The 25,022-nt window shown below is 41.9% G+C and overlaps 2 protein-coding genes across 2 annotated transcripts; both read right to left on the bottom strand.

The window, feature by feature from the left end:
• Nucleotides 1–8,155: 8,155 nt before the first annotated feature.
• bsdc1 (BSD domain containing 1) lies at nucleotides 8,156–13,813 on the bottom strand. Its single transcript, XM_068338571.1, has 11 exons — nucleotides 13,681–13,813; nucleotides 13,154–13,208; nucleotides 12,180–12,296; nucleotides 11,927–12,094; nucleotides 11,710–11,764; nucleotides 11,202–11,317; nucleotides 11,001–11,069; nucleotides 10,451–10,535; nucleotides 9,875–10,363; nucleotides 9,608–9,711; nucleotides 8,156–9,507 (listed from the first exon to the last, which is right to left on the bottom strand). Exons 1-11 carry the CDS (start codon nucleotides 13,689–13,691, stop codon nucleotides 9,478–9,480), a joined length of 1,299 nt encoding a protein of 432 aa, XP_068194672.1. The 5' UTR covers nucleotides 13,692–13,813; the 3' UTR covers nucleotides 8,156–9,477.
• Nucleotides 13,814–20,293: 6,480 nt separating this feature from the next.
• On the bottom strand, nucleotides 20,294–21,064 carry olig4 (oligodendrocyte transcription factor 4). Its single transcript, XM_068339597.1, has one exon. The coding sequence runs from the start codon at nucleotides 21,062–21,064 to the stop codon at nucleotides 20,294–20,296; it is 771 nt and encodes a 256-aa protein (XP_068195698.1).
• Between the last annotated feature and the right edge of the window lie 3,958 nt (nucleotides 21,065–25,022).

A 25,022-nucleotide genomic window follows, 5' to 3' on the forward strand; every position in this document is an offset into this window, starting at 1 on the left:
CCACCACATAAATCCAGACTGAAATATGTCAACATCTTTTGAATGTGTTGACTTGAAATTTAAAAAAAAGACGCTCATGACCTAAGACTGAACTTAGATCTGTGCAATGAATCTCTAGCTTCATTTTTGGGAAGGATTTCATTATTCTTGCAGTTTGGGGCTAAACATTTATACAACTAATATCTTCACTTCACACTGTCTTTACTGATGCTAAAGAATTAGCATCATGCTACGACAGTACCCATGGTACCAATAGTCTGAAATACAGCTCTTGCAGTCGTTGATGAATTTTGAATTGTTGCAGTATTGTCTGCACTTGCAACGAATGGCCTTTAAAATAAATAAATAAATAAATAAATAAATTGTATATAAGGCGCACTTGATTATAAGGCGCACTGTTGGTTTTTGAGAAAATTAAATAATAATAATAATAATAATTAAAACTAATAAATACAATAAATAATAACCTGCTGTGATTTGTCAGTGACTTATTTCATTCAGTAGAGAATTCAAAACACATGTTTTCCATTTAGATATTTTATTTATGAACAATATATTTAGTAGATGAATACGAAATCTTTCAATTAATAAATGACAAATGAAAAAAATTAAATGATAAAGAAAAATGCTGCATAATTAGAAGTATTTGTGAAATCTTTACTCACTCATGAAAACAATTCAATATATTTTCTATAAACTGATATAGAAAAAAAAAGTCCAGAAAACATTTTATAATGAATGGAACATGATCCACATGTCTAACACAATGTCTCTGTGATGGAGTTCAGGTTTATTTGTTTGGATCACATTAAAAATACTTTTTCTGGGATGGAGCTGGTTTTGAGTTTGGACAAATGACATAGAAGAACACGTACAAAGATAAGGTCGTATCTATGATGCATAAACTACCTGGCAGCGTTTGATGAAACTTAGAATAAGGGTTGAAGACTTAAAAAAAGAAGAACTAAATGACATTTCTGGATAAAGGGATCGGTTCATGCCCCCCCCACCCCCACCCCACCTATACTGGCAGAATCCCGAAGGTAGCGGATACATGTTACACATATTTAAAATAAAGCTATGCTCAATATTCTGGAATTCCTGCAAAAAAACAAAAAAATTGGTGGCAAAACCTAAATAAAAAAATAACAATAACTGTATTAAAATTTTTAACAACCTCCACATCAGCTTTTTTTTCGTCCTGCTGTTTGGTTATTATATGTTTTCTCAGATTTGGAGATGAGAACATCGACTCATGTGAATAATATTTCACCACATGAGCCGCGGTGCAACCCTGAGCTGTGACTTACAGGAACAGAAGAAAAAAACTGCATTTGAAATGTGGACAAAGGTCAATCACCAAACAAGCAAAATGGAGAAAAGTACAGAAAAGAATTGAAAAAAAAAAAAAAAAAAGATTCATCCCTGAATACTTAGAAGCTAAAAAGATGTTACAGTAAATATAAAAGAGTCATACTTCTTTTCCTGATCTGACATATCTCTCCTTCCTGAGGGCATCACCAGACAAAACTCTATAGCGTTTGCAGGAGGACCTGGAGGGCGAGAAGGGTAACAGAGAAGGGTGTCTTTGTGCTCTGGGATCACGGAGGTATTGGATGTGATTGGCTGGTTATAAAGAGCATCCTCCAGATGCCTCGGCAGAAACTGAAGCCTCTGTAACCGCTGGTAATTCAATTGTGCCACATGATTTCATGGTGAGTAATCTGCAAATGGGCACTCAGCAAAAACAGCTTGGCATCCAGGCCTAATGAGCTGGAGGCGCTGATGGGGAGGGGGATTTCTGAGGAGGCAATAGGCATGGAGCAAAAAAAAAAAAAATTGGTTCCTCTTGGTCTGTCATTCGTACAACAGGCAGAAGAAATATAACAACATGCATTAAAAGCAGCGGAAATGCTAAAGCTGGTGTTTCGTGCCACATTTCAAACAGGCCTGAAGTGTGATTATTAATTCTCCCCAAAAGTTGACACAGATATTTGTTAGTAGAACGGAATTCCTGACTCTGACAGTAACCTTAAGGGGCCTTTGATGGTTCTTTTAAGTTCCTTCAAAGTGACTGCCTCAGGGTAGTACATCAGAATAAAGCGGGGACGGTTGGGGCTAATTTGTACCCAATGTTATACAAAAATGTGAGACTCCAAATGGGCAACAAGAAAAGAAAAGAAGGCATAGTTACCATGGTAACTGTTTTCAGACTAAGTAGTTACCTTTGCTCACTCTCAGTTTTCTCTTGAGTTGCTCTTTTTTTTCTCCGTTTGTCTCACAATTTCCCGTTTTGTTTTGTTTTTTTTGGTAAATCATCCACTAATGATGGCAGCTCAAACAATGGAACTGGACTGCACTCGTTTAAATATGAAGAGGAGAGATGACAGGAGAATCAGGTGTGCTGTACTGAAGAATTTACACAAATACACCAACAGAATGAAAACACAGAGCCCAGAAATAAACTAAATGGCTCCAAGAAAAAAAAAAGGGGGGAAAAAGGAACTCAAGAACCTCAAACACACCTAAGAAAAAGCTTCCAGTGGCACAAATGTGGAGGCAGGACGCAACTAAATCTAGACGAGCAGCAACACAACTATTCCTGCCCTATATTTCATATTTAATCTGCTGTGCTGAAGGATTTCTTGGCCCATTGCTCTGTGTAATCTTGTCGAGGGGCAGATGGCACACTCACAGTGTCAATCGGATCCCCTGGATTGGGACGCTGGAGGAGACGAGTTCTCCAGAGGCCTCTGGATCAGCAGGTTTGGCTGAGCAGCATCAACATCAGTTCACCCGCAGGCGGTCCCCCCTGCTTTATGTCACCACTAAGCCTGGACCAAGACACGGGGGTTAGCACAGGGGTTGACACCGGACACAACTGAATACTTGGATTAGGATTACCTTGATAACCCACAGACTGCTGTGCTTTCTTAAACACACACACACACACACACACACACACACACACACACACACACACACACACACACACACCTCACAGAATTCAGAAGTCATTATTTGACTACAGTGTGTGTTGGCAGCTTGAACAGGTGTAAAAACGTCTTTTCTTTGGGTGGGGTTGCTAATGTGAGAAAAGACTATAAATCAGCCAAATGATATTGACTAATGCTACCGTGATTATAATTGCTGCTAACATGCTAATGAGGGATTATTAAATGTGCCTAAAGCTAAATAATTAACAGATTCTCTCTCTGGCTTTAGCTGGAATCGCATTAGGAAACCAGTGCAGAAGAAAATATGCCTCAAAAAATATTTGAGATGTTAATAAATGGTGAAAAAGCTATTGCTGGCAGCATCATGAAAGACTGGTCTATTTTAAATTACTAAACTTAGTTCAGCTGATGTCCTTACAAAACCCTTTGCCTCATCTCCAGGGAACGTTCTGCTTCCTTCTTGGATGCTGCTATTTACCAGGCAGATTTATGTAACAGGATAACCATCATCAAGCTTTTATTCATAGAATAATGAACACTGCTGTGAAGTTAGGCCGTCAAATTTGCAATGCTGCGGAGAGTCGAACTTCAGGATTGCTTCTCCTCTACTGCCAAAACAATTTCACCTTCAATTACCAGACAGCTGATGAGATGAGGGAGTGTGTGGTCTCCTGATTAAACCAAGGAGGGAGGAGGAGAAGGAAATGAATGGCCCAACTAGTGTCCCAGCTGAGGTCGGGCATAAATGGATAAATGAATGGGACAATAATGAAAAGAGGAGGAAGAGGAGGAGAAAAGGGGAGGAAGTGGACAGTGCATTCAGGGAGGTTGTCTAGCTGTGTAAATAATCAGAAAACCCAGTTAAATGACGAGAGTTGTTTCTGTTGGCTTCAGGGAAGCAGGATAGTATTGAGACAATAACATGTACAGTGTTTTGCCGGGAAGTTCCAAAATACAGGTTGCCCTGAAGATACAAACACAATTTGTTTGTAGAAGTTGTTCGTAAGTTGAATTGTTCATAAGTTGAATTGTTCGTAAGTTGAATTGTTCATAAATTGGTATTTATTCAATTTCAATCTATAATCGCCATTTGAGGTCATTGAAATACCTACTCTAAAAATGAAGTACTTTTACCTAAGACTTACCAGAAAAAAATAACAAGACATAAAAACAACACAGAATAAAATAAAATACCAGTACAGGTTCGAGCTAAGTTGTTCTTGATTATACATTGGTTTCCATAAAATACATGAAAAAATAATAATCAGTTACCGTCATTACACCCAATTTTACGTCTGTCTGCCACAAATTTTGGTTCTTAAAATCACCAGATAACCGTTAAAAGCACATAATAGCATGTTACTGTACAATTTACGATAAACTTTTACTGCTTGTAATTTAATCGTTGAGGTGAAGAATCAATTCATTTCGTTTAGTGAAACAGAGGAGACGGTCTCGGTCGGTGCTTCTAAAGAACTAATTATCCAAATATATTTGGACTGTTTTGAAGTTTCTAATATGTTGATGGTTCACTAATCTTCCTGTCGATGTCGTTTTTTTAAATTTTGATTCTTTTAGTTATCTTTAATTCTTTAATGCTGCTCTTATGCGTGCTTGTCACTTCATCATCTTTGCAGATCCATTAGTTCCATTAGTCTCTGCAGTGTCATCTGCCACCGCCGCCACCACAAGCCAGGCAAGAACGCTCTGAAATCCTTTCACAAGAGCGTTCTCATTCAAAACGCCAAAACTTAAGGAAAGTGCTAGTCGATGAATTTAGTTTCCTCGAGACGGAGCCAGGCTAGCCGTCTCCGTTTCAAGTCTTTCTATGGAGTTAAGCTAACTGGCTGCTGCCTGCGGCTTCGTGTTTACCGAGCAAATATGAGCGCGTATCAATCATCTCATCGGCAGGAAAGCCGAGAAGTCCATTTTCCAAAATGTCAAACTATTACGGGGAAGTGAAAAGCCTAAAACTCCAAAAGGGAAAACCAAGCTGACAGTTATTAAATTGAATCAGAGCAGAATCTTCAGTTTTTTTAAAAAAAACCCAAACTGCTCCCCATGGCCAGTTTTTCATAATCAGGTTTAAAACCACATCATTCTGTAGCTCCTTTTCAGATTAAAGTTCAGAAGGAAATGTGGACACAGATTGTGTTTTGTGAAAGCCCAACAGAAGAGTTGTCCAATTTTCCACATGATGACATAGAAAGAGAAACAGAATAGAAAGAGAAGGATGTAAAGAATTGCGAGGACTTGTTTGACTAAACATTGGCTTTGGCAGCTCTGAGCGGAGGGGGCGGCTTTCTGCTCGTCCCCCGACATGCATTCAGAGGAGCTCCTCTGTCTTGACCATAAATCTGAATGGAGTGGGAGTTATCATACTTCCCCCCTCACCATTCCCTCCCCAACTAAACCCTACATTCCTCACAGACACCGCTTCGTACAAACAAAATGGCCCGTTCCCACCACTCGCCATTGGGAAAGACGATAGTTTGTCATGGAAAAACCCTGAGGCATCTCAAGAGTCCTTTAGGAGCTGTACCCCCCCCCCCCCCACCCACCCACCACACCCCCACCAAGTTCAGTTGCATTTTCTCTCTTCATGTCCGGGACAACATTATGGTGAACATTTGGCTCACGCTTAGGCGTCAATTCCTATTAGCCGGACTAACAGCGTATATGAGGAAAGTCTACACACACACTCAATTTAATGTACAGCTATTGTACACACCGTGAAATACACACTGCTTGTATTTTATTGACGCTCAAGGACTCAGAGATGCACATACGTACATATGAAATGGGTATAAATTTCGAGGCAAGTCATTATAGAAATCCCTGGTGGCACATTCCATAGGAATCTGCCCCCCCCCCCCCCCCCCAAAAGGGGGTCTTTTGTGCTCATTGAAAAGCAGAGGGATTACAGAGTTTCTCCCTTTAGGGTGCAGAGAATAATACTTGCTATCAAGACAATGACCTCGGCCTGACTCTGGATGTGATGTGCGTCTGTACATTCGTATTTTTTGACCGACGTGTGATTTTCTTGGGGACAATTCAGGAATGCACGGACTGATGGAGAGTGGGCAGAGAAGCAGGAAGCATTCAGTCAAGGACGGATCCCCAGGAGAGACATTTCTCTCCCCCATCTGATTGGCATCCCCCATCCCCCCCCAATCATTTTCTGAATGATCTGAACATGGCTGGGGAGGATCGGTGGTAATGTCAAGCATTCCAACAGCACCCAGACCCGCTCAGGGAGTGGTGGGCTTCAACAGGAAATTCCTTTACAGCCTTTCTGCTGACTAAGAACTTCAAGTGAGAACAGAGCAAGAAGGAATGTAATGTATATGGGGTCTGTGTTATTCGGGGTCTGGGCAGCATATGCACAAGCTGCCGGGGCCTGGATATGAAAGCCTGGATTTGTTTTTTGAGGATTTTTGTAAAAATGCACCCAGAAAAACAAACAATATTTTACTTACTCAAGAACCAGCTAATTCAAAAGGTGAAATATAGTAATTATCTTCTCAGTCCAAGTCAATGGAAAGTCAGCTGAGGTTTACAAAATACTTTGTTAAATCACAGAAATGAAACAATACTGAGGGAGTTCCTCATCAGATGGAGACACAGCAGGTTTGAGAGAAAAATAAAAATTAAACTGCTTCATGCAGCTCTCACAACACAGTTCCTCAAACTGGTTTTAAAAGACGCTATTAATCTTCTAAACAGCAGAATTTTTAAATGTAGCTGCTAAGCTAGAAGCCCCAAAGAGAGTGCCTGATGTGAGAGCCAATGAAAGGTAAGCAGAGATCAAAAATACTTGTTGAGTTGTAATATTTTTCCCACATTTACACATTTTAGTTTATACATACGTACATTTAAAACTGGTGGGCATTTTTAGCTTAGTGGCTAAAAGTCATTTCTGTTTTGTTGGTATTTAAAGCTCTGGGCTGCACAAGATGAGCTGCTTTTTTTTAAAATGTGTTGTAAAATAAGTCATCCATTCCTCTTGGAATTTGCAGCCTTGCTGTTTCTTTTATTATTATTTTTAACTTCCACAAATATTTTGTGGACTAAGAATATTTTCATTTTCATTTTTACAAGGCAGGAAATAGTGACTGGATTTTCAGGAGAGGAGATCTGACCATAATCTGTATTTTCCTCTGGTGCTGACACTGGTGCAGTAGACCAATGGTTTGGTCCGTTCATCATCCAGTCCCTCCATCATCCTCCAGTGACCACACCCACTCAACCCCTCACCAGCGTGGGTAAATCTAGACAGAGACGGGCAGTAGACATCTTTACATGCAGCATCCATGTTGTAGCTCCAGCGTGGCGCACAGGTGTCTCTGCTGTGACCTACATCAGCGCGGCTGACGCGCCGCAGCTCCGTCTGGACGGTGTTTGACGGCTGATGCTGCTTCATCACGTCCATCCAGCGGCAGCGCGTTCAGAGACAGGATGGAAAAATGGTTATTTAAAAGGAAAACGTAAGAAAGTAAATTATTAAAGGCACTGATGGCGAACAATGGTCATGCAGCCAGTCCACGTCCGTGAGATGGATGCTGCAGCTGACAGGAAAGGAGTGGCTGCGCTTCACTCGGGGGTCTAAATGGAGCAACAGCGACATCAAGTGGCCATTTATATGTACTGCTGATCTGTCTTAGCTCTTCATATGCACAGACCGAACCTCGTTAATTACCGTTCCTGTTACTAATAGTCTTACATAAACGCGGAATTTAAAAAAAAAGTGTATGAAGACACACAAACCATCTGCAATTTCTCAATCTAATGTCAAAATCTGTGAAATTAGAGAATTCATACCTCAAAACACTAATGTAATTGACAAAGTCTTTTATTGTGTTGCTGATCCCGTTAAATTCCCACTTGCAAATCTAGAATATGATTGTTGGTGTCATTGGTTATAAAGGCATGGATTTAGTTTGGAGCATTCCCAGATGTGTGGAATTGAAGTACAGTACTTAAACTTGAAATTTCAGTCTTATATTGCGTCCTAATGATTACATTCTGTAACACAAGAACCCCGTGAAACAAGAGCTGAGAACTTTTCCAGGGTGTGTGTGTGTGTTCTGTGAGTGAAGACACACAACCACTGATTAAATATTGTTTCTGTGGCCTCGTCTGTTTTTTATGTAAGCGAACGAGTCATATTGCTTCATCTTGTAAACACAACACCAAGCTAGTTTGCCATGACTCCTTTAATGACGTTCATTTGAAAAATAGAATGCAATGAAATGTAGACAGCTTTGAAAACAGACGTGTACAACAGCTCCGATTAGTTCAAAGCCTCGATCCGAAGGGAATACACAGCCGAGAAGACATGCAACACTTTGTGAGAACACAAAGACTAGAAGAACAGGCGACGTCCTGTCAAATGTACAACTCAACAGTAACCACCTACAGTGTTTTGCATGTTATTGCACAGAACATGCAATCCAAAGCACATAATAATTAAGCACTTTAATATAAATATTACATATCTAGGATTATTTTCTGTTACATGAGACGATGGGAAAAAGAAATCAGGAAACCATGGAGCTTTGACTCGACTCTTTACACGCTGTCCTGAATTTAAAGCCAAAAAACCTGGTATTGGGAAAAAAAGGACCAGTTTCAGTTCTCTTTATTGTCTCTTCATGGCTGATATTAAATGTCCCCTCTACCCGAATAAGACAAACGCATAAACAAATCAAAGAAGTGAAACATTAAAAGGTGACAGAAGGTTACAAAACCAGAGAGAAGAGAGAAAATCCATCATAACACAGCAGCTGGATGCGTCTCAGGTGACTCACTTGTAACGAAAACATCATCACACTACCGTGTTGTACAAGGCCATAGAGCTATTAGCTGGAAGTGAATCCGAAATGAAAAGTGCTCTCTGAATGAAGGCCAAAAACATTTTTCTCATTCTGAAGATTTACTTGCATAAAAGAAGATGAGGAAGAAATGGCCCCAAGTAGAATTAGATCAACTGATCACTGTTTCATGAATCGCTTGTGGGGTATTTCATCTAAGAAAGGTGACAAGCAGCATTACACGTTATGGCTATTGTGCAGCCTGCGGTTAAAGTCACTGCCTGACTTGAAATACGCTCACAACATAATTGATGTGTTCAATGGCATAAAGACAAGCGGAAAACATTTACTCTCCTGCCGCGGTGAAACTTTTCACAAACTGACATTTCACTTTGGCCTCAATCGTTTCAGGTCAGAATGATTTCATCTCCCGTCTACTATCGTCGTTCGCTCTCTACGTCAGAACAGCCGAGACTCCGAGTCGCTTTCCTCGCTGGACGCCCGACCGGCGCTAAACTGACAGAGCATTAAAATTTGCAGCGCGTTCTACAGGTTTACTTGATGTGGTCCAAAACCCTGTGGAAAATCCTCTACTGACAATATCGACATGGTGACAGTGTGGACAAAGAGTTTAAACATGTTAAGCAACGTTTGTCGGCAGAGAACTAGCTTCAACGGTGGGGGCAGAACTCGTGCTACGGTGGCTCTCAGTTCCAATTCTCCCAGTCTTCATCCAACTGGTAGGAAAAAGGGGAAAAAAAGGGGGTTTGTAAATCATTTTGGATTCTTGCTCCAGATGCTGGTGAACGCAGGTCACAGTGATACGTTCACACTCACCTCTCCAGAAGATTCAATTTTAGACAGAGCCATCTGGACTTCCTCTTCCGTCATGTCCAAGTCGAAGTCTTTCTCCCAGTCCTCGCTCACGTCGGTGCTGGACCCTGGAAGGAGACAAGACTAAATCAGGACAAAGAAAATATTCTTTCACCTCAAATTCTAGGTTTGTTTAGTGGAAAGAAAAATTCATAAAAATTTTAGCATATTTCATTTCACTCCCAAACTGGATGAATAAGGATTTCACGTACAGCTGACAAATGACTCTACCTTTCTTGCCGTTGTTGGAGGGTGTAGATTTACCACTGTCGGAGTTCAGCTCAAACACTCTCAGGTCCTGTGGGCCCTCCCCCTTTGCTGCATCTGGTTTAGAGGTGGGGGCAGAAGGCTGCGCTGATGCCCCGTCCAAAGTGACCTCTGGCTGGATTACAGCCTCCCCTCGGGCCTCAGGATGTATGTCACTTTTTCCAGGACTCTGCTCTTCTTGCGTCTTGTCTGCAACATCTTCTAAACTAGCTTCCGTCAGTTTCTTGGCCAGATCTGTTGCGACGGGCTCCGGCTGCACTTCCACCTGCGTTGGCAGGCTGACGCTCCCGCTGGTGACCGAGAGAGTGGAGTCACGTTCTTCACTGGGGGACAGCTCGGGGCTCAGAAGAGTCATTCTTGTTCCTGTCAATGATGTAGGAAGGTGTATAGAGCTTTGGTCCAACTGGGGTGTGAAGTTGAGATAAGACGATGACGCGGCACCGAGGAAGTTATCTGACAGAAACAGCGGGGGCATCAGCGTGAGTGACAGGTTGGACTGTTAAATCAAGGATCAACAATGCTAAACACAGGCTAGCATACCCTCGTCCTCCTCTTCCTCCCAGCCGAGCGTCTCTGTGTGTGTCTGCTCCGCCCTCTGCTTCAGTGCCACCCTCCTCGCCTCCTCCTGCCACAAGACAACCTACAGTCAATCTGCACGTTTCATTCATTCACAGGACCCTTCCTTTCAATAATACAAAATTAAGAAGTAGCATGAGCAACTTCTGTAACTCAATCAATGTTACGTTTGTTTTTCATCCATACAAAAAGGTTTTAACAGGTGATCGCCAATGCTTTGGTTAACATTTGTGAAGCCAATCAGGTGGTAAACTTTACATTTTATGATCATACCAACAGTGTGAGTTAAACAGGAGTTACTGAGCTACTGGTTTTTAATTTCTTCCGGGATTACTAAAAAGTCTAACTAATTAACATGTTTTCACACATAAGAGGTGCAGCAGGCAGATGGCGCCACAGGCAACAATTAAATAACGATAGTCAGTCAGCAGGCGGCCCCAAAGACCACTAATCGAGCTGACAGCCGACAGTTTCTGCAGTTTAGACACTATAAAGTATAAAACAGCACCATTACCTGCTCCAGCTGGAATACTTTGTAAAAATATCTCTGCCAGAACTCTGAATGGGCTACAGCGACTGGTACCTGAAAATAAAACATAAAAGTTCCTATACGGTTTACTGCAATTCTAGCAACATCAACTTATATTATGTACATGTAGTAGATCAAACAACTGGAAACTGTGATGTGTAATAATAGCTATAGACAAAAATTTACCATTTTAGTGTAAAGGGCTCGTATGGAGGGACTGTTGACCAACAGATCTGAGATTTCTCCTTTCTTCTCTTCCATCCTGAAGCTAGAGAGCCAGTTGTCAAACAGCTCAGGAGGACCTGATCCAACATAAAATCTGATTTATATACACTCAAAACACGCTAAAGCATCTGCAAATCATGTTACCCAATAAAAAAATGATATCATTCTGAAACAGTCTCATCTACAAGAAACTGGATGGATGGATTTAAACAGGCAGTCAAAACACAATCGAACTAAAAATGGAAACTTAAGACATCCATAATATGGATTTTTATGATCACAAGCAAAATGTCGCAGCCACCAAAAGAAACACAAAAATCCATATTTATTACAGTAGTAAACAATCATTCATAATAGAATGTGTAGTACATAACATTGGGAAAATCTACTCAATATAGTCAACAGGGTAAGTCAAATGATACCATCCTTCAATAATTTATGAATAATAAAATAGTCATTTGCTGCTTACCATCAGGCTCGTTGCAGTATGTCGCAGGGTCAGCCTGCAAACTGTAGAGACGTGCCTGCATGTGAAAAAACAAAAGCTCATCTGTGGCTGTTTTGTTCCCACATATACATCATGCTCATGTGCTTTCAAACGCACTCATGTCAATGATTTCAAGATTAACCAGAAACGTAAAAAAAGCTGCTTTTCCACCAAAAGACTAAGTGGACCTCATGCCCACCTTAGAACTGTCGTAGACCTCTGTAGTTCCTGCTGGCGTTGCCACCAACGTGATGACATCACAGTCAATAGTTTTATCAGGGGGTGGAGCGAGTGTGTCTGATATCACTCCTAAGAAACTAGAGAGGCTCTTCTTCACCTTTTCGGTGGTCTCAGAGGACCCTTCCACCTGAAAGACAGGTTTCAAATGGAGGATATTCAACGGGCACGGGTCAGCTGTGACAGATCAAAACAGCGTGAAGACAGAATCTTACCGCAAGTTTATTTTTGACAGCCGTGGCCGTGGCCACAATGGAACAGGTTGTGTCATGTTGCACCACAGTCGAGAATTCTGCCAAGTCTCGCTTCAGGAATTCTAAGGCTTCAGATGACTGCAAATCAGAGTGAAGTAATCAAGATCCTCATCCACAACCCACTATGTCAATACCACTTCTGAACTCCTTTGAAAGTACAGTTTCAGTGTCATGTATGTGATGGAGCTGTGTGTCATAATAGTGTTCTTTACAACTACAGTATTTTCTGCACATAAGGCGCACCTTCAACAAATGGCCTATTTTAAAGCTTTTTTATACATAAGGCACACTGGATTATAAGGCGCACTGTCAGTTTTGAAGAACATTAAAAGCTTTTAGGTATGCCTTATAGTGCGGAAAATACTGTAATCTAATGTTTGAAGACATGTCAGATCTAGGGGTGAAAGTTTACAAGGCAAACTAAACTAAGTATTTTCATAAATTAGGAACGGAAAACTCAGACACTTGACTAATTTCCTTTCATATCAAAGAGCTAAAGGGCTAGAAAACGTCAAATGTTATTGTGGAAAGACAAATTCTGCTATATATTTCACTAGCGATAGTTCATTTTGCTGTAGGTCGTTGAATAACAGAAGTCATCAAACTTCTGGCAATTACTTGTTCAAAAACGTTCCAGTTTCTTATAAAAGTAAGGAATGGAGACACAACACCTTCATTGTTTGTGTTCTCATGAATGTACGTTAAGGCTGCTAACTTGTGTCCTAATAAAATAAAAGCATCTCTCGATATAAATCATACAAAAGGAAAGGAGTTCAGGTTGTTTCGTAGAGAATAACAACTCAAAAGAGTCAAGAATCGTAACCGCTGAAGGTCGATTAGTTGTTGCTGAAGAACCATCAGGACGTTTGGAAGCTAAAGCTAGTTAACGTCCAGATTAAAGCATTGACTCCCGTGACGTGGACGACTTGACTCACCTTATCTTTGACGGCCTGGAAGCTCTGCTGAAGCCAGCCCCCCCACCATCCTTCTCTGTAATGTACACAGGTTTATAATGACCGCATGTCCCACAAACAACACAACAAAAACACAAACATCACGTCTACCAAACGCCCAACGCTCCAGCTAGCTGACACACACAGGCAGCCTAGCTAGTTTGCTAAAGCTACACAGGCTAACTAGCCACAACATCACACACGTAGGGCTTGTGAGGCTGCACGAATTTATTTTACTGGTACTAAAACAAAAAAAGCTGTTTAGCCTTCCTGTTGTTGCGTAATTCCAGCCGCGGTAATGTTCCAGCATAACTAACCAGGCTATGCTAACGCTAGCAATGTTTTGGTAAACAACTACACTTCCTGAATGGTTCCGCGGGCGGACAAAAAGAAAAGTAAATTAACCGAATATTATTTGACTCGCAACGACTCAGGGAACACAACGGCATCTTTACTCTCCGCTATATCGCACTTAAAATTAAAAAAGTATTCTGTGAGTTCACTCTCACCCTTCAGCCATCTTCAGACGATGACATCATCAGTATTTACTGAACTTTAACCCCGGCCGCGAGGCGCCCGCACAGACCCACGTGACGCAATGTGTCTGTCGTCTGCGAAATCATGTAAAGAACTACAAACAAACAAAGGAGTCGCTTTGAATGCCTTTAATCAACTATGGTGGCTGCGGAGGGTCAAACCTAGAAAAGCAGAACCCCGCCTCATGTTTTATTATTATTGTTTGCTGTGCGAAAAAGGTTGTTTGTTGTTTTTGTTTAACAGTAATTAGATCTTATTCTAGCTGAATTTGTGTTAATTGGTCAAATTTGACCTAATTACAAAAAAAAAAAAAAAACGGAGTCAGTGAAGAACATTTTGGTGAAAAGCAGTTTTACTTTTTTGTCAATCTAATAACAATTTCAAATATGATTCCAAATGCATGGGGTGGTTTTGCAACATGATTTTGTACATTTACAATTGGCTTTGGGTTTACTGGCAAAATACAATATATGTGGGCAAAGTCCGACACATTGATAATAATAATAAAATAAATAAATGAACAAATAAATAACTTTTACTTTTAAACTTTTGGAGCCTACGGCTCAGAGGTACTGTATGTCTGGAGGTGGAATGAAGTCTATCCTGTACAGAACACCCTAGAGTGAAGCCTGGTGGTGGCTTGATTCCTCAGCAACACTGAGATGTTGGTGCCTGACGGTGCTTCGCATTTGTTCTACATCACAGCATCTTATTATTGAGAGGTTGAGACATTTTTCAACCAGAGTAGTCATCAAAAGAAGATTTTTATTTTTATTCTGGTGAGAAGAATCTGTGATATTGAGAACTTTCAGCTTTCAGTCTGGATTATTTTTTTCCTGCTCACTAAACAAACAAAATGATCGGCCTTTGAAATGTCTATAGTAGTTAGCATTACATTACATGGAGAGCATGCTTCTTTATATCTGTTGCCTACAACTGTTTAACCTTTGCAGGGTTGTGGGAGGCAGAAACCTGTCCTGACAGGCAGGATAGAGCCTGGACATCGCACCAGTTGAACAGAATCAGAATTAGAATGCTTTATTGATCCCCAAGGAGGAAATTGTTTTTTGTTCCAGCTGCTCTGCTTCAGAAGGTAGACAAAGTGAGAGTAAGAATAAAGAATTTAGAATAAAAAGCAAAGGATTTGGGGATAAATAAAATAAAATATAAACTTATACATATTTTAGTTACTGCTTCATTCCTATCACAGGGAGCATAAAGAAAACGGTATTATTCACACTCCTTTAATGTAGTTTCAGAACCACAAGTTCACCTACATTGAAGCATTCAGCAGGAACCCAGACAGGCACATGGAGAATATGCAAATTACTCACAGAGAGGCCCTGGGTCAGGATTTGAACCCAAATCACCACTTCTCTACGCTGTCCAAAGCTTCCTTTATGTGGTATTTGTGAGAAAAAATATCTAAATGAAACAGTAAAGAAACCTTAAAGCTACCATCACACAGATGGCAGACGAGCGTCAACGTAATGAAAGAAAGGCAGCATTGCAACGCTTCGATGACGACAAGTAATAGTTTGAGTGTATGCAAGTTGTTGTTTTTGTAATTAAATGAGATCAAACTCTAAACTGAATGTGAAATCAAACAAACAGCCTTCTCGATCCAAAGTATTAGATAATCAGCGGTTAACAATTCCACCCTGAATCCTGTCATCAATCTCCTGTTCTCGGTGCATCTGTGGACATGTGATGAGCGTATGTGCTTGCTATATTGCATATGCGTGTTAACCCTCAGCAGCTGTCCTGTCCCCTCATCAATATTCTGAAGGGGTGGGGGGCTGTGGCCCAAAATGAAAAAGACCAGGCAACAAGCCTCTGGAAGTGTGTTCTCCATTAATTGAAGTTCCCCTTTATCCAGACGCTGCACAATGTGTGCCCATATCCACACAATATGTCTCCCCGTTCGGCGCCTCCATCCTCGTAATTGGGTCTTTCAGTCCCTTAATTAACTCTGCAAATGCAGGTCGTGTTGAGCCAAGTTGGGACGAGTGGCCCTTTATTGATCCGTATCTGAAGCAGTTAACTTATCCATCTGTCTGCAATCCATTGTGTAACAGTGTTTGTGTGACATTTACTGCACAAAAGAGGAATGTGTGAAATCACAATATGCATCCTTGGTGTTATTTAAGACTTTGCCTTTGGTTTTCATACGTAGAACTATGTAAAAAATAACCCACAGTACTAAACAATTAAGTAGGATTAAATTGTGAAATTCTATGTCATGTTTTGAATTAATGTTATTGTACATTTAGGCTATGGACTGACATTCCCTAAAAGATTGTGTTTAATACAGTTCTATATTCATGTGTTTTTCTATGTCATTGTATGTATCTTGATATTTCACATTTTATTCTTTTTGTATTGCAAAAAGTATCGCAATGTTGTGGTTTTGTCTTTTGAACTAAGATAAGTCTCGGTAAGTTAATCCCTTTTTTTTTTTTTTAACTCAACACTATAGAGAAATCAGATCCCAGTAAATGAGCTAATTCAGACTCTACATATTTCTTCTACCCCCAAACCCTCCAAAAAAAGTGCCACACATAGAAAGATGGAAAGAGACTATCTTGTTTTAAATGAAACTTTTTCATACTTTTCAGTAAGTCTGGTGAAATAAGTTTCCTCCTGACTTACAGTTATAAACATTTATTAATTGTACATTTATTAATATTAACATTTTTAAATAATTTGAAACATTGGTATTGTTAATATACTGCTAAATAAATCTAAGAACTCATTTATTATTATTATTATCATTATTATTATTATTATTATTATTATTATTATTATTATTATTATTATTATTATTATTATTATTATTATTATTATTATTATTATTATTATTATTATTATTGACTACCCTCTGTGGCATGATGGTGCTCTGAACTGGTAACATCAAATTCCGTTGGTAGGTGTGTGTGTGTGTGTGTGTGTGTGTGTGTGTGTGTGTGTGTGTGTTTGTTTGTCTTTCAAGGGGCCCTGTGATGTGCTGGCATCTTATCTGGGATGTACCCTGTCTTTCGCCTATAGCTAGCTGGGATAGGCTCTAGCGGACCCGTGACCTACAGGACGATTGTGATGGATGGATAAAACCTATTCTTTCGAGGCAACATTTCGAAACAGTCATCCACGCCTTTGTCACCACTAGGCTGGACTATTGCAATTCTCTTTATGTGGGGGTTAGTGCTTCTTCCATCTCCCGTCTCCAGATGGTCCAAAATGCTGCTGCACGTCTGTTGACCAGCACCCGTAAACATGAGCACATTACCCCCATTTTAGCCTCACTCCCCTGGCTGCCCATACATTTTAGAATCCATTTTTAAATTCTTTTATTTACTTTTAAATCCCTGAATGCCCTTGCCCCACCTTACCTCTCTGAGCTTCTACACCGCTATGTACCTGCTCGCTCTCTCAGGTCAGCTGATCAGCTGCTCCTGGATGTGCCTAAAACCAAACAGAAGCTCAGAGGGGACCGTGCCTTTGCTGTTGTGGCACCCAAATTGTGGAATGATCTGCCTCAGCAAATCAGACAGGCCTCTTCTCTGTCTGTTTTTAAATCTCGCGTGAAGACCTACCTCTTCTCCTTGGCTTTTAACATCTAGATAGACACCTGATTTTATTTTGTCTTATCTTTTTTATCTTACTTTATTGCTCTGATTATTTGCTTTTGTTTTTATCCATATTTTATGTTTTATGTTTCTAGTTGATTAACTTTACTTATAATATTTGAGCCATTTTGTCTTTTATCTATAATGTTTGTTCTTTTTATTCATTCGCCTGTACAGCACTTTGGTCGACTGCGGTTGTGGTAAAGTGCTCAACAAATAAAGTTTGGATTGGATTGGATTGGATTGGATGGATGGATGGATGGATGGATGGGTTTGTACAAAGAAAAATTGAAATACTGTAATCCCCGGCACATTCGTGCTTCAAGATGCCCGGCTTCACCTCATTGCGGATTTTTAGCAGGTAGTCATGTGAGACCGTGCACGCATTCTATTGGCTGACAGCATCTGGAAGTGTGCTGCGTTCCGAGACTCACAGTACGCAGCGCACTTCCATATCTAAAAGAAACACTTAAAAGCACTTTAAACAGTCTATAAGAGTGTTGGAGAAGGTAATACAGATAGAAGGTGGTTTGATATCATTATGGGGAGGGTAAATAAAAGTTTAAATTTCCGTAAATAATAAAATAAATAGTTTGTCGCAAAATCTCAGATTTTAGTTATTTGGGAGTGGTCCTGGAACGCATGTTGTTGTTGGTCCTTCACCTGGACCAACAATCATCATTTTGCATGGTGACTACTTCTCAAACTTGTGACTTTGTAACTTCAAATATATTTACATAATAATTTGTATTTTAACTTGAGGATTTTGGATCAAAACTTCTATTTTCAGTTCATTCCTGCTAAAATGGTTACTTGAACACAACATGACAAAAAGTGTTGCCACTGCTGGTTAGCATATGCTAAAGAGCATCATGATGACAGCAGCTCCGACCATAACGACACACCAAGGATTTACCCATATTGTATGATTTAAGAAGCACATCCATTATACATCACCACCACCACCCCCCACCCTCCACACACACACACACACACACACACACACACACACACACACACACACACACACACACACACACACACACACACACACACACACACACACACACACACACACACACACACACACACACACACACACACACACACTGTGGGTTAATACCATCTGGTGCCGATCAGGAAGCACCAGCTTTGCACGAGTCAGTGTCTCTAATCATCTACCTTGAGTAAAGGGAGGCAGATCCCCACTAATCTCCACAATGTGTTCTGCTTCCCATTCCCACCTGTGCCCACATAAGGGATGGGGGGTTGGGGGGTGCTTGTGGGAGGACCCGGGGTCTCTCGAGTCGGGGGAACCAGGGACCAGGTGACGCTGAAGCGCCGGTCCCCACGACAGAAGCTCCAGCGCTTGGTTTGGCCGGCAGCTGCCTCCCCCCACTGAGACATCCCACAGCTGACAATCCCCTCGTAGTGACGGGGGCTCTTTTCAGTGTCAATAGCCTCATATATTAGCGCTAACCGCCTTTGTGGCGAGAGAGGGTGTCAGGCCTTTTGGCCCGACAGCGCTTGTTACCATGATGAAATGTAGATTGAATGGAGGGAGTCTGTGTCCTGGGCACGAGAGCTCGGACTCCCCAGGCCTTTGTGTCCCACACATGGCTATTGTTGAAAGCCATTCAGGGCTCTCAGGGAGGAGGAGGAGGAGGAGGAGGAGGAGGTGGAGCAGGAGGGATGTGGGTGAGAATGACTTACATCTCTTCATTTCTCCCCTGATCTCCAACTCATCTGTCAGCCGTGGGAGGATAAGCATGTATTTTACACACTTGATTTGTTGCTAAGTGAAGAGCAGCCGTTGCCGTGTTTGTTTGATCAAATCACAGCCGTGACAATCAGCGTGTATAATAGCTGTGTTAGTGATTTACCGCATGAATATGGTATTTATACTTGGATTTTTTGTTTTATTTTAACAGACACGCTGCAAAATTTGATGATGAATATATGTTGGCGGTGTGTGGACATGTTTACACACACACACACACACACATGCAAGAAGAAGAAAATCCTGTTTGCTTTTACAGAAATGCTTTTTAGACTGACTGCATCACATCCTCTGCATTAACTTATGTGCGCTTATATCCGTGTCCTTATGAGACAGAGATAAATGATTGCCCTCCGGCTAAGGACACGTCTGTGTCTCTCGGCTGCGTCAGACAAAAGTGACCCGCCTTCCTGGCGCCTGTGTCGTCCTTTCTTCTCCTACACCCTGTTGGGGTGAAGATGGATGGTCCCCTGGCTCAGGAACGCCACATTCAGCCTCAGCGCTGGCACATTGTCTGGCCCTTCTGTCCCTCCTCATCTCCTTAGAGGGTTGTCTGTCCAAAAGCTGGTTAGCAACTAATGACACCCTTCCTAAATGCCCATGTGTTCACCGCTCTGATCTCCATTGTAGCGCAAATAATGCCCATTCTGTTTGATTAAAGAAGATCTTGCTGTATTGTCGTGTGATGTGAGTGTGTCTAACATGCTTCCACAAAGGTTGTAACTACTTAACTGAATAAATAGTACCTGACAGATAAGTAGAACATGACAAAACTACCATGACCACAATAATATCTGGCATAAGAGAAGCAAAGTGATAATTTAATAACAACATAATTGAAAAGAACACAAACAAGAGTTATTATATCAAAGTTTTAATTTATGAAAATAGAAATCCAGCATCATAGGACGAACCAGCTCAGGTTTGGTCAATGTTTTACCACCAGGTCAGATAAATTACAGTATAAGCTACTCTGATAAAATCCCCATTGCATTTAGAATATTTATGTATAAATGATGCAAATAAAGACACATAATTAAAAAATAGCAGCACTTTGTAAGACAGAAGACATATACAGTATCTACAAGTTCAGGCACCAGCCGTTCTTATCAGTTTATCAGTCTTCGCCGAGCCGCTTGGTTCCTTGATTCAAACAGTCAAACTTTAACAGAGTCCTGCTCATTTGGTCATAGACAGACTGTGTAAGGTGGAGGTGGTGGCGGGTAACGGCTGGCAGAGTGAGCAGGGGCAGGGCATGCCGGGGAAGTGCCTGTAGGAGCTGGTCAGGTGGAGCGGGTCCTTCAGGAGGCCCTGGACTGGAGCGTGGAAACCCAGGAAGCTGGTGGTCGGAGGGGAGTGTGGAGCAGCGGCCGCAGACGTGGCGTGGTGCTGGAGGCCCGGAGGCGTGCTGCCCACCAGGGAGTGAAGCGACTGGGCCAGAGGATGCAGAGGGATGTGGGCCGTCGGGGTGGCGGCGGTGACGGCAGGGTGGGCGGCCGTGCGGCTCTGGACGGCGGCGCTGCCTCCGTAGACATCGCCTACCAGCTTCTTCATCTCCTCCAGGGAGCTGGACAGCATGAGGATGTAATTGCGAGCCAACAGCAGAGTGGATATCTTTGACAGCTTGCGGACAGAAGGTCCCTGAGCGTAAGGCATGACCTCCCTCAGACCATCCATGGCCTGGTTCAGGTCGTGCATCCTCTTCCTCTCTCTGCTGTTGACCTTCAGTCTCAGGTCCTGAACCTCATCCTTGCTGAGCTCGGACCTGCTCTTGGTTTTGCCGCCTCCGCCGCAGTGCTGCATCCTCACCTGGGCGGCCTCGCCGTCCGTTCGGTTTTCTTGGCAGTAGGTCTGGAACATCTTGTTGGAGAAGAAGCTGCCTGCAGAATCGTCCACCACCAGGTCAGGAGAGGAGGAGCGGCTGCCGGTGGAGCCAGAATCAGAATCCATCTCGGCTCAAACGGAGGAAAGTGTTGCTCAGCTTGAAGGAACTGTCCAAAATATAACTTCTACCGATGGCTGCTGTAAAGTCTCTGTTGGTTTGTGTCTGCTGATCAGTCTTCCTCAGGAGTATGTCGGCCTAAACTGTCACCCTCTGGGCCTGCTGGGGTGTATTTATACCCCCGGCACAACAAAGGAACAATAAAGCCGCATAATGAGACATTTAGAGACATGACCAATTGCAGAAGCGATGCACTCTTACCCCCCTCTCACACCCGTACACCCCCATTTCACCCACTCCCACATTTAACACATTTAACTCCTCCAAGCCTGATGAACCTCCTACACATTAACCAAAACATTAGTGTGTTAACATGTTGTGCTAACTGGTTTACCCATGAGTTCACTGGGAGGACCACGCTTAAACTTGGACTAAAGAAAATTGTGCGTGTATGAACAGAAACCTGATGAAAAGCAAACATGTCATGCAAATATATATATATATATATATATATATATATATATATATATATATATATATATATATAGATAGATAGATAGATAGATAGATAGATAGATAGATAGATAGATAGATAGATAGATAGATAGATAGATAGATAGATAGATAGATAGATAGATAGATAGATAGATAGATAGATAGATAGATAGATAGATAGTTTTACTGGCAGACATTTGAAATAATTAAAAGTTAACGTGTGAGCTACAACAGTTAACTGGGACACAGTTTTACTGCCGTTTTCCTTAAAACAAACTATAGGATGCCTTAAGGGCCTTATTTGCATACGGTTTCCATGAGACACTCTGGAGGAAGGTATGAAGAACCATATGAGGTGCTTAAGCATGCAGAGCGGCGTTAATGGCAGACTAGGTACAATTCAATCGGGGGGGGCAGGACAAAAGGGGTCAGATAAATTTGACTCTGCTCCCCAAACAGTCCGTGAAATCACAACACTACCACAAGAAGGGGGTCCGTCAGATGGGGAGGAGGTAGTTAAAATGATACTAAAGAGTGGGCACGCCATTGTCTTCCACTAATTCAACCGTAAAGCTACTAGCACCTACTTCAAATACCTTCTCCACACTTTCCTTTGAAGAGAATTGAAGAAACTCTCCATTTTATAAATTCATACTGGGATTGGTGTACAGAATGTCATCATTAATCATATATTGAGAAAGAATAGAAAAAATAGAGTAACACAGCGCTCGCTTCATCAGGGGAGCACAAGGGAGTTGCAGAACTACTGCATGATGCTGATTCTCTCCGGGGAGTGTGAGATTTGCACATTGAATAAGTTTTTAATCAGTTCCAGAAGAAATTTCTGCTCATTAATATATTTATTTGCTGTATTTTAATACATGTTCTTTATTTATCAAAAAATTTAGACTATGTTGTCCAAGCTATGAAGGTCCCTGAATAGTCCTGGGCTTCCTTTTTGACACTAACTAATCATCTGTTCAAAACGAGTGGCGTTTGCTGAGTGATCCCTGTTTCCACCTCAACATCAATGAAACTTCAGCGTCAGTTAAACAGAAACAATTACAATTGTCCATATTCTATTGATTATAAAAAGTTCTTGTGTCTGAGAAGGAGCAGGTTTTTCCAAAACACCTTGTTTGTGGTAACATCCTGCATCTCCTCAGGAGAACTGATCAGTACGACACGTTTAAAGTAGATCGACCTCCTTTTTGGAGTGTGTTCCACACCTTGCTGTGTGTGCGTTTTCAAGGGAAACATTCTCAAACACGGACACGCGCATGGATCCGCAGCAAGTTTGGATTGGGAATCAAAAAGACCCCCTACCACGTCTCAATCAGGGGGCCCCACAGGGCGCTTTGGCTGAGGAACATCTCGGTAATATTATAATTGGGTAACCCTGTGCGCCAACATGGGCCATTTATTTGGAGCATATGGATCTTCCCGTCGTTAGGCTGGGAGCCAGTGAGGCTGCTGGACGATCCTCTGCTAATTGGGCCGGGTCCTCATTAACGAAGTTGGACGCAGCGATCGGGATTTCATTCTGATCCAGGATTCAGACCTTTGTAGCGGCTCTGTTCTGTGCCACCATCGTGTTCATTCAATCCAAACGGAAGAAAAATGATTGATGTTTCTTTTATAGTTGTGATGATTTGTCAGTAACATGAGGGGAGATGAGGTGAGGTTACTCATTAGCTGTACGTGCTGTTAGGTTAGTGAGGTTCTCATTCATATTAAACGATTGGGGATATAGCAGATCAGGGAGAAACAGCCAGCAACCACTGTGTATCAGTAAAAGAACAATTGCTAAGAACACATATGTGGATTATTGTTAGGGACTCTAAAGGAGTGTAATCAGTCCCTCTCTTACTCCATTATTCTGTGCATGAGGCAGATAAATCCCATTCATCCTCTCATTCTTATTCTTATTCATGTGTTTACAGACGCAACAGGCCACACAGCGAGACACGAGGATCTCTGAGCTTTGTATCCTACAAATGAAAGCGTAGCCACCCTCCATGTTTCTCACTAATCCCTCAATTTTTAACCCCGTACCAGAGTGTTTGATTTTACTCTCTGGGGTGTCACCTTCCAGGACCCTTCATCCAATTCAAGAAGCCTGCGGCAGACTCTTTTTTTAGGCTTTAGAGACCCCCCCCTCTCTACGGTCTCATTGGTTGCAGAGTGAAAGTGTTCAGGTGACCAGAAAATGAAGGCATTATGAAGCATATGCTTGTAGCAACAGAGGATCAGGCAAGATTAGGGCCGATCATGACTCAATGAAGAGCTGAGCTGAAGAGCAAACCTCTGCTGTGTGCCGTAAGGCTTCCTTCTCTCTCTGCTGGCCATTGTTTCACAGGATCAGTGTTTAGATCTTCTGCACACACTGGATTTAATCTGTAGCTTTGCACCTCACAGGGAATGCATAGCTACTGTTTGGAATTATTTTTCTCCAGATATGGCAGTGATTAGATCTGTGGAATTGTTTTGGTTTCCCCTCATCGAAACATCGCACACTTCACACCGACGTCTGGGGAGAGATATAAAATTGTTTTCACAAATGTCTGAACGGGTCGACAAGTGTTTTTTGAGAACGGGGACTGCTGCCCTTTGTTATCTCTCACCGCCGGGACAAACTCAGTGATTTATTCATTTACACTGCCTGAAACAATCGCATTATCTCAACCGCAACAAAAAGACACAAAGGCAGTATGAAAATCCCCTAGGATGTTTATGAGTCATTAAACAGTCCAATAACTTTCCCCTACATCTTTAAGCGGCCGCGGAGGGTCACATGCTGTGGAGCGCTGCAGGGCGATGGAGTGGGGTGGGAGGTGTCCAGGTCCAGAAAGAGATGCTGATTATGGGGAGGATAAAAGGAGTCCGAGCCCTCTCCTCCGGAGCTGAATGGGATCGGGTCAGCAGGCTGTCCCATACACTGGCCTGCTCCATGCTGCTGCAACTTCATAAATTACCCCACAATTACCCCCGGGGGGGGGGGGGGACGCCGAGGGAGGAAAGACAGGTGAGAGGGGGTGAGAGTGAAAGGGGAAAGAGCAGAACGGGTTGTGGAGCAGGCCGACATCAGGAGGCACAGGGCCCGGGTCCAGATGTTGACCTTCAGGTCAATGGCAGCCACCTGAACACTGTCAGAGAGAAAAGTTTACAACATGAAGGACCAACATTCAGCAAAGACCTTCCACCCAGTCATCTTCTGATCAACACATCCTTCTCTGACATCTCCTCCTTCCTGCCCAGTCAAGCTAAATGGAAAAGGGAACCCCGACCGACGATAATCCATCATTTCAGTTTGGTTTATGACGTTTGTAAGGAAGACAGGTTAGAGATTTAGAATTAAGTATTAATATTGTTAGAATTAAATGAAGAGCAACATCTGTGTGAGTTTTAGCGCAGTCAAGAAAAAAAACAAAATACATAATAAAACGTTCTGGCTGTCTTGAGACCATTTGG

Source organism: Antennarius striatus, chromosome 17 (assembly GCF_040054535.1).
Source record: "Antennarius striatus isolate MH-2024 chromosome 17, ASM4005453v1, whole genome shotgun sequence".
Classification (NCBI taxonomy): Eukaryota; Metazoa; Chordata; class Actinopteri; order Lophiiformes; family Antennariidae; genus Antennarius; species Antennarius striatus.

Bases quoted from the DNA above. Each gene is read 5' to 3' on its own strand.
- bsdc1 (XM_068338571.1), bottom strand. The intron at 11,318-11,709 runs GTAAGCAGCAAA...ATGTTGGATCAG, and splicing joins ATACTGCAACGAGCCTGATG to GTCCTCCTGAGCTGTTTGAC. The intron at 10,364-10,450 runs GTATGCTAGCCT...TGTTTCTGTCAG, and splicing joins GGAGGAAGAGGAGGACGAGG to ATAACTTCCTCGGTGCCGCG.
- olig4 (XM_068339597.1), bottom strand. From the start codon at position 21,064: ATGGATTCTGATTCTGGCTCCACCGGCAGCCGCTCCTCCTCTCCTGAC.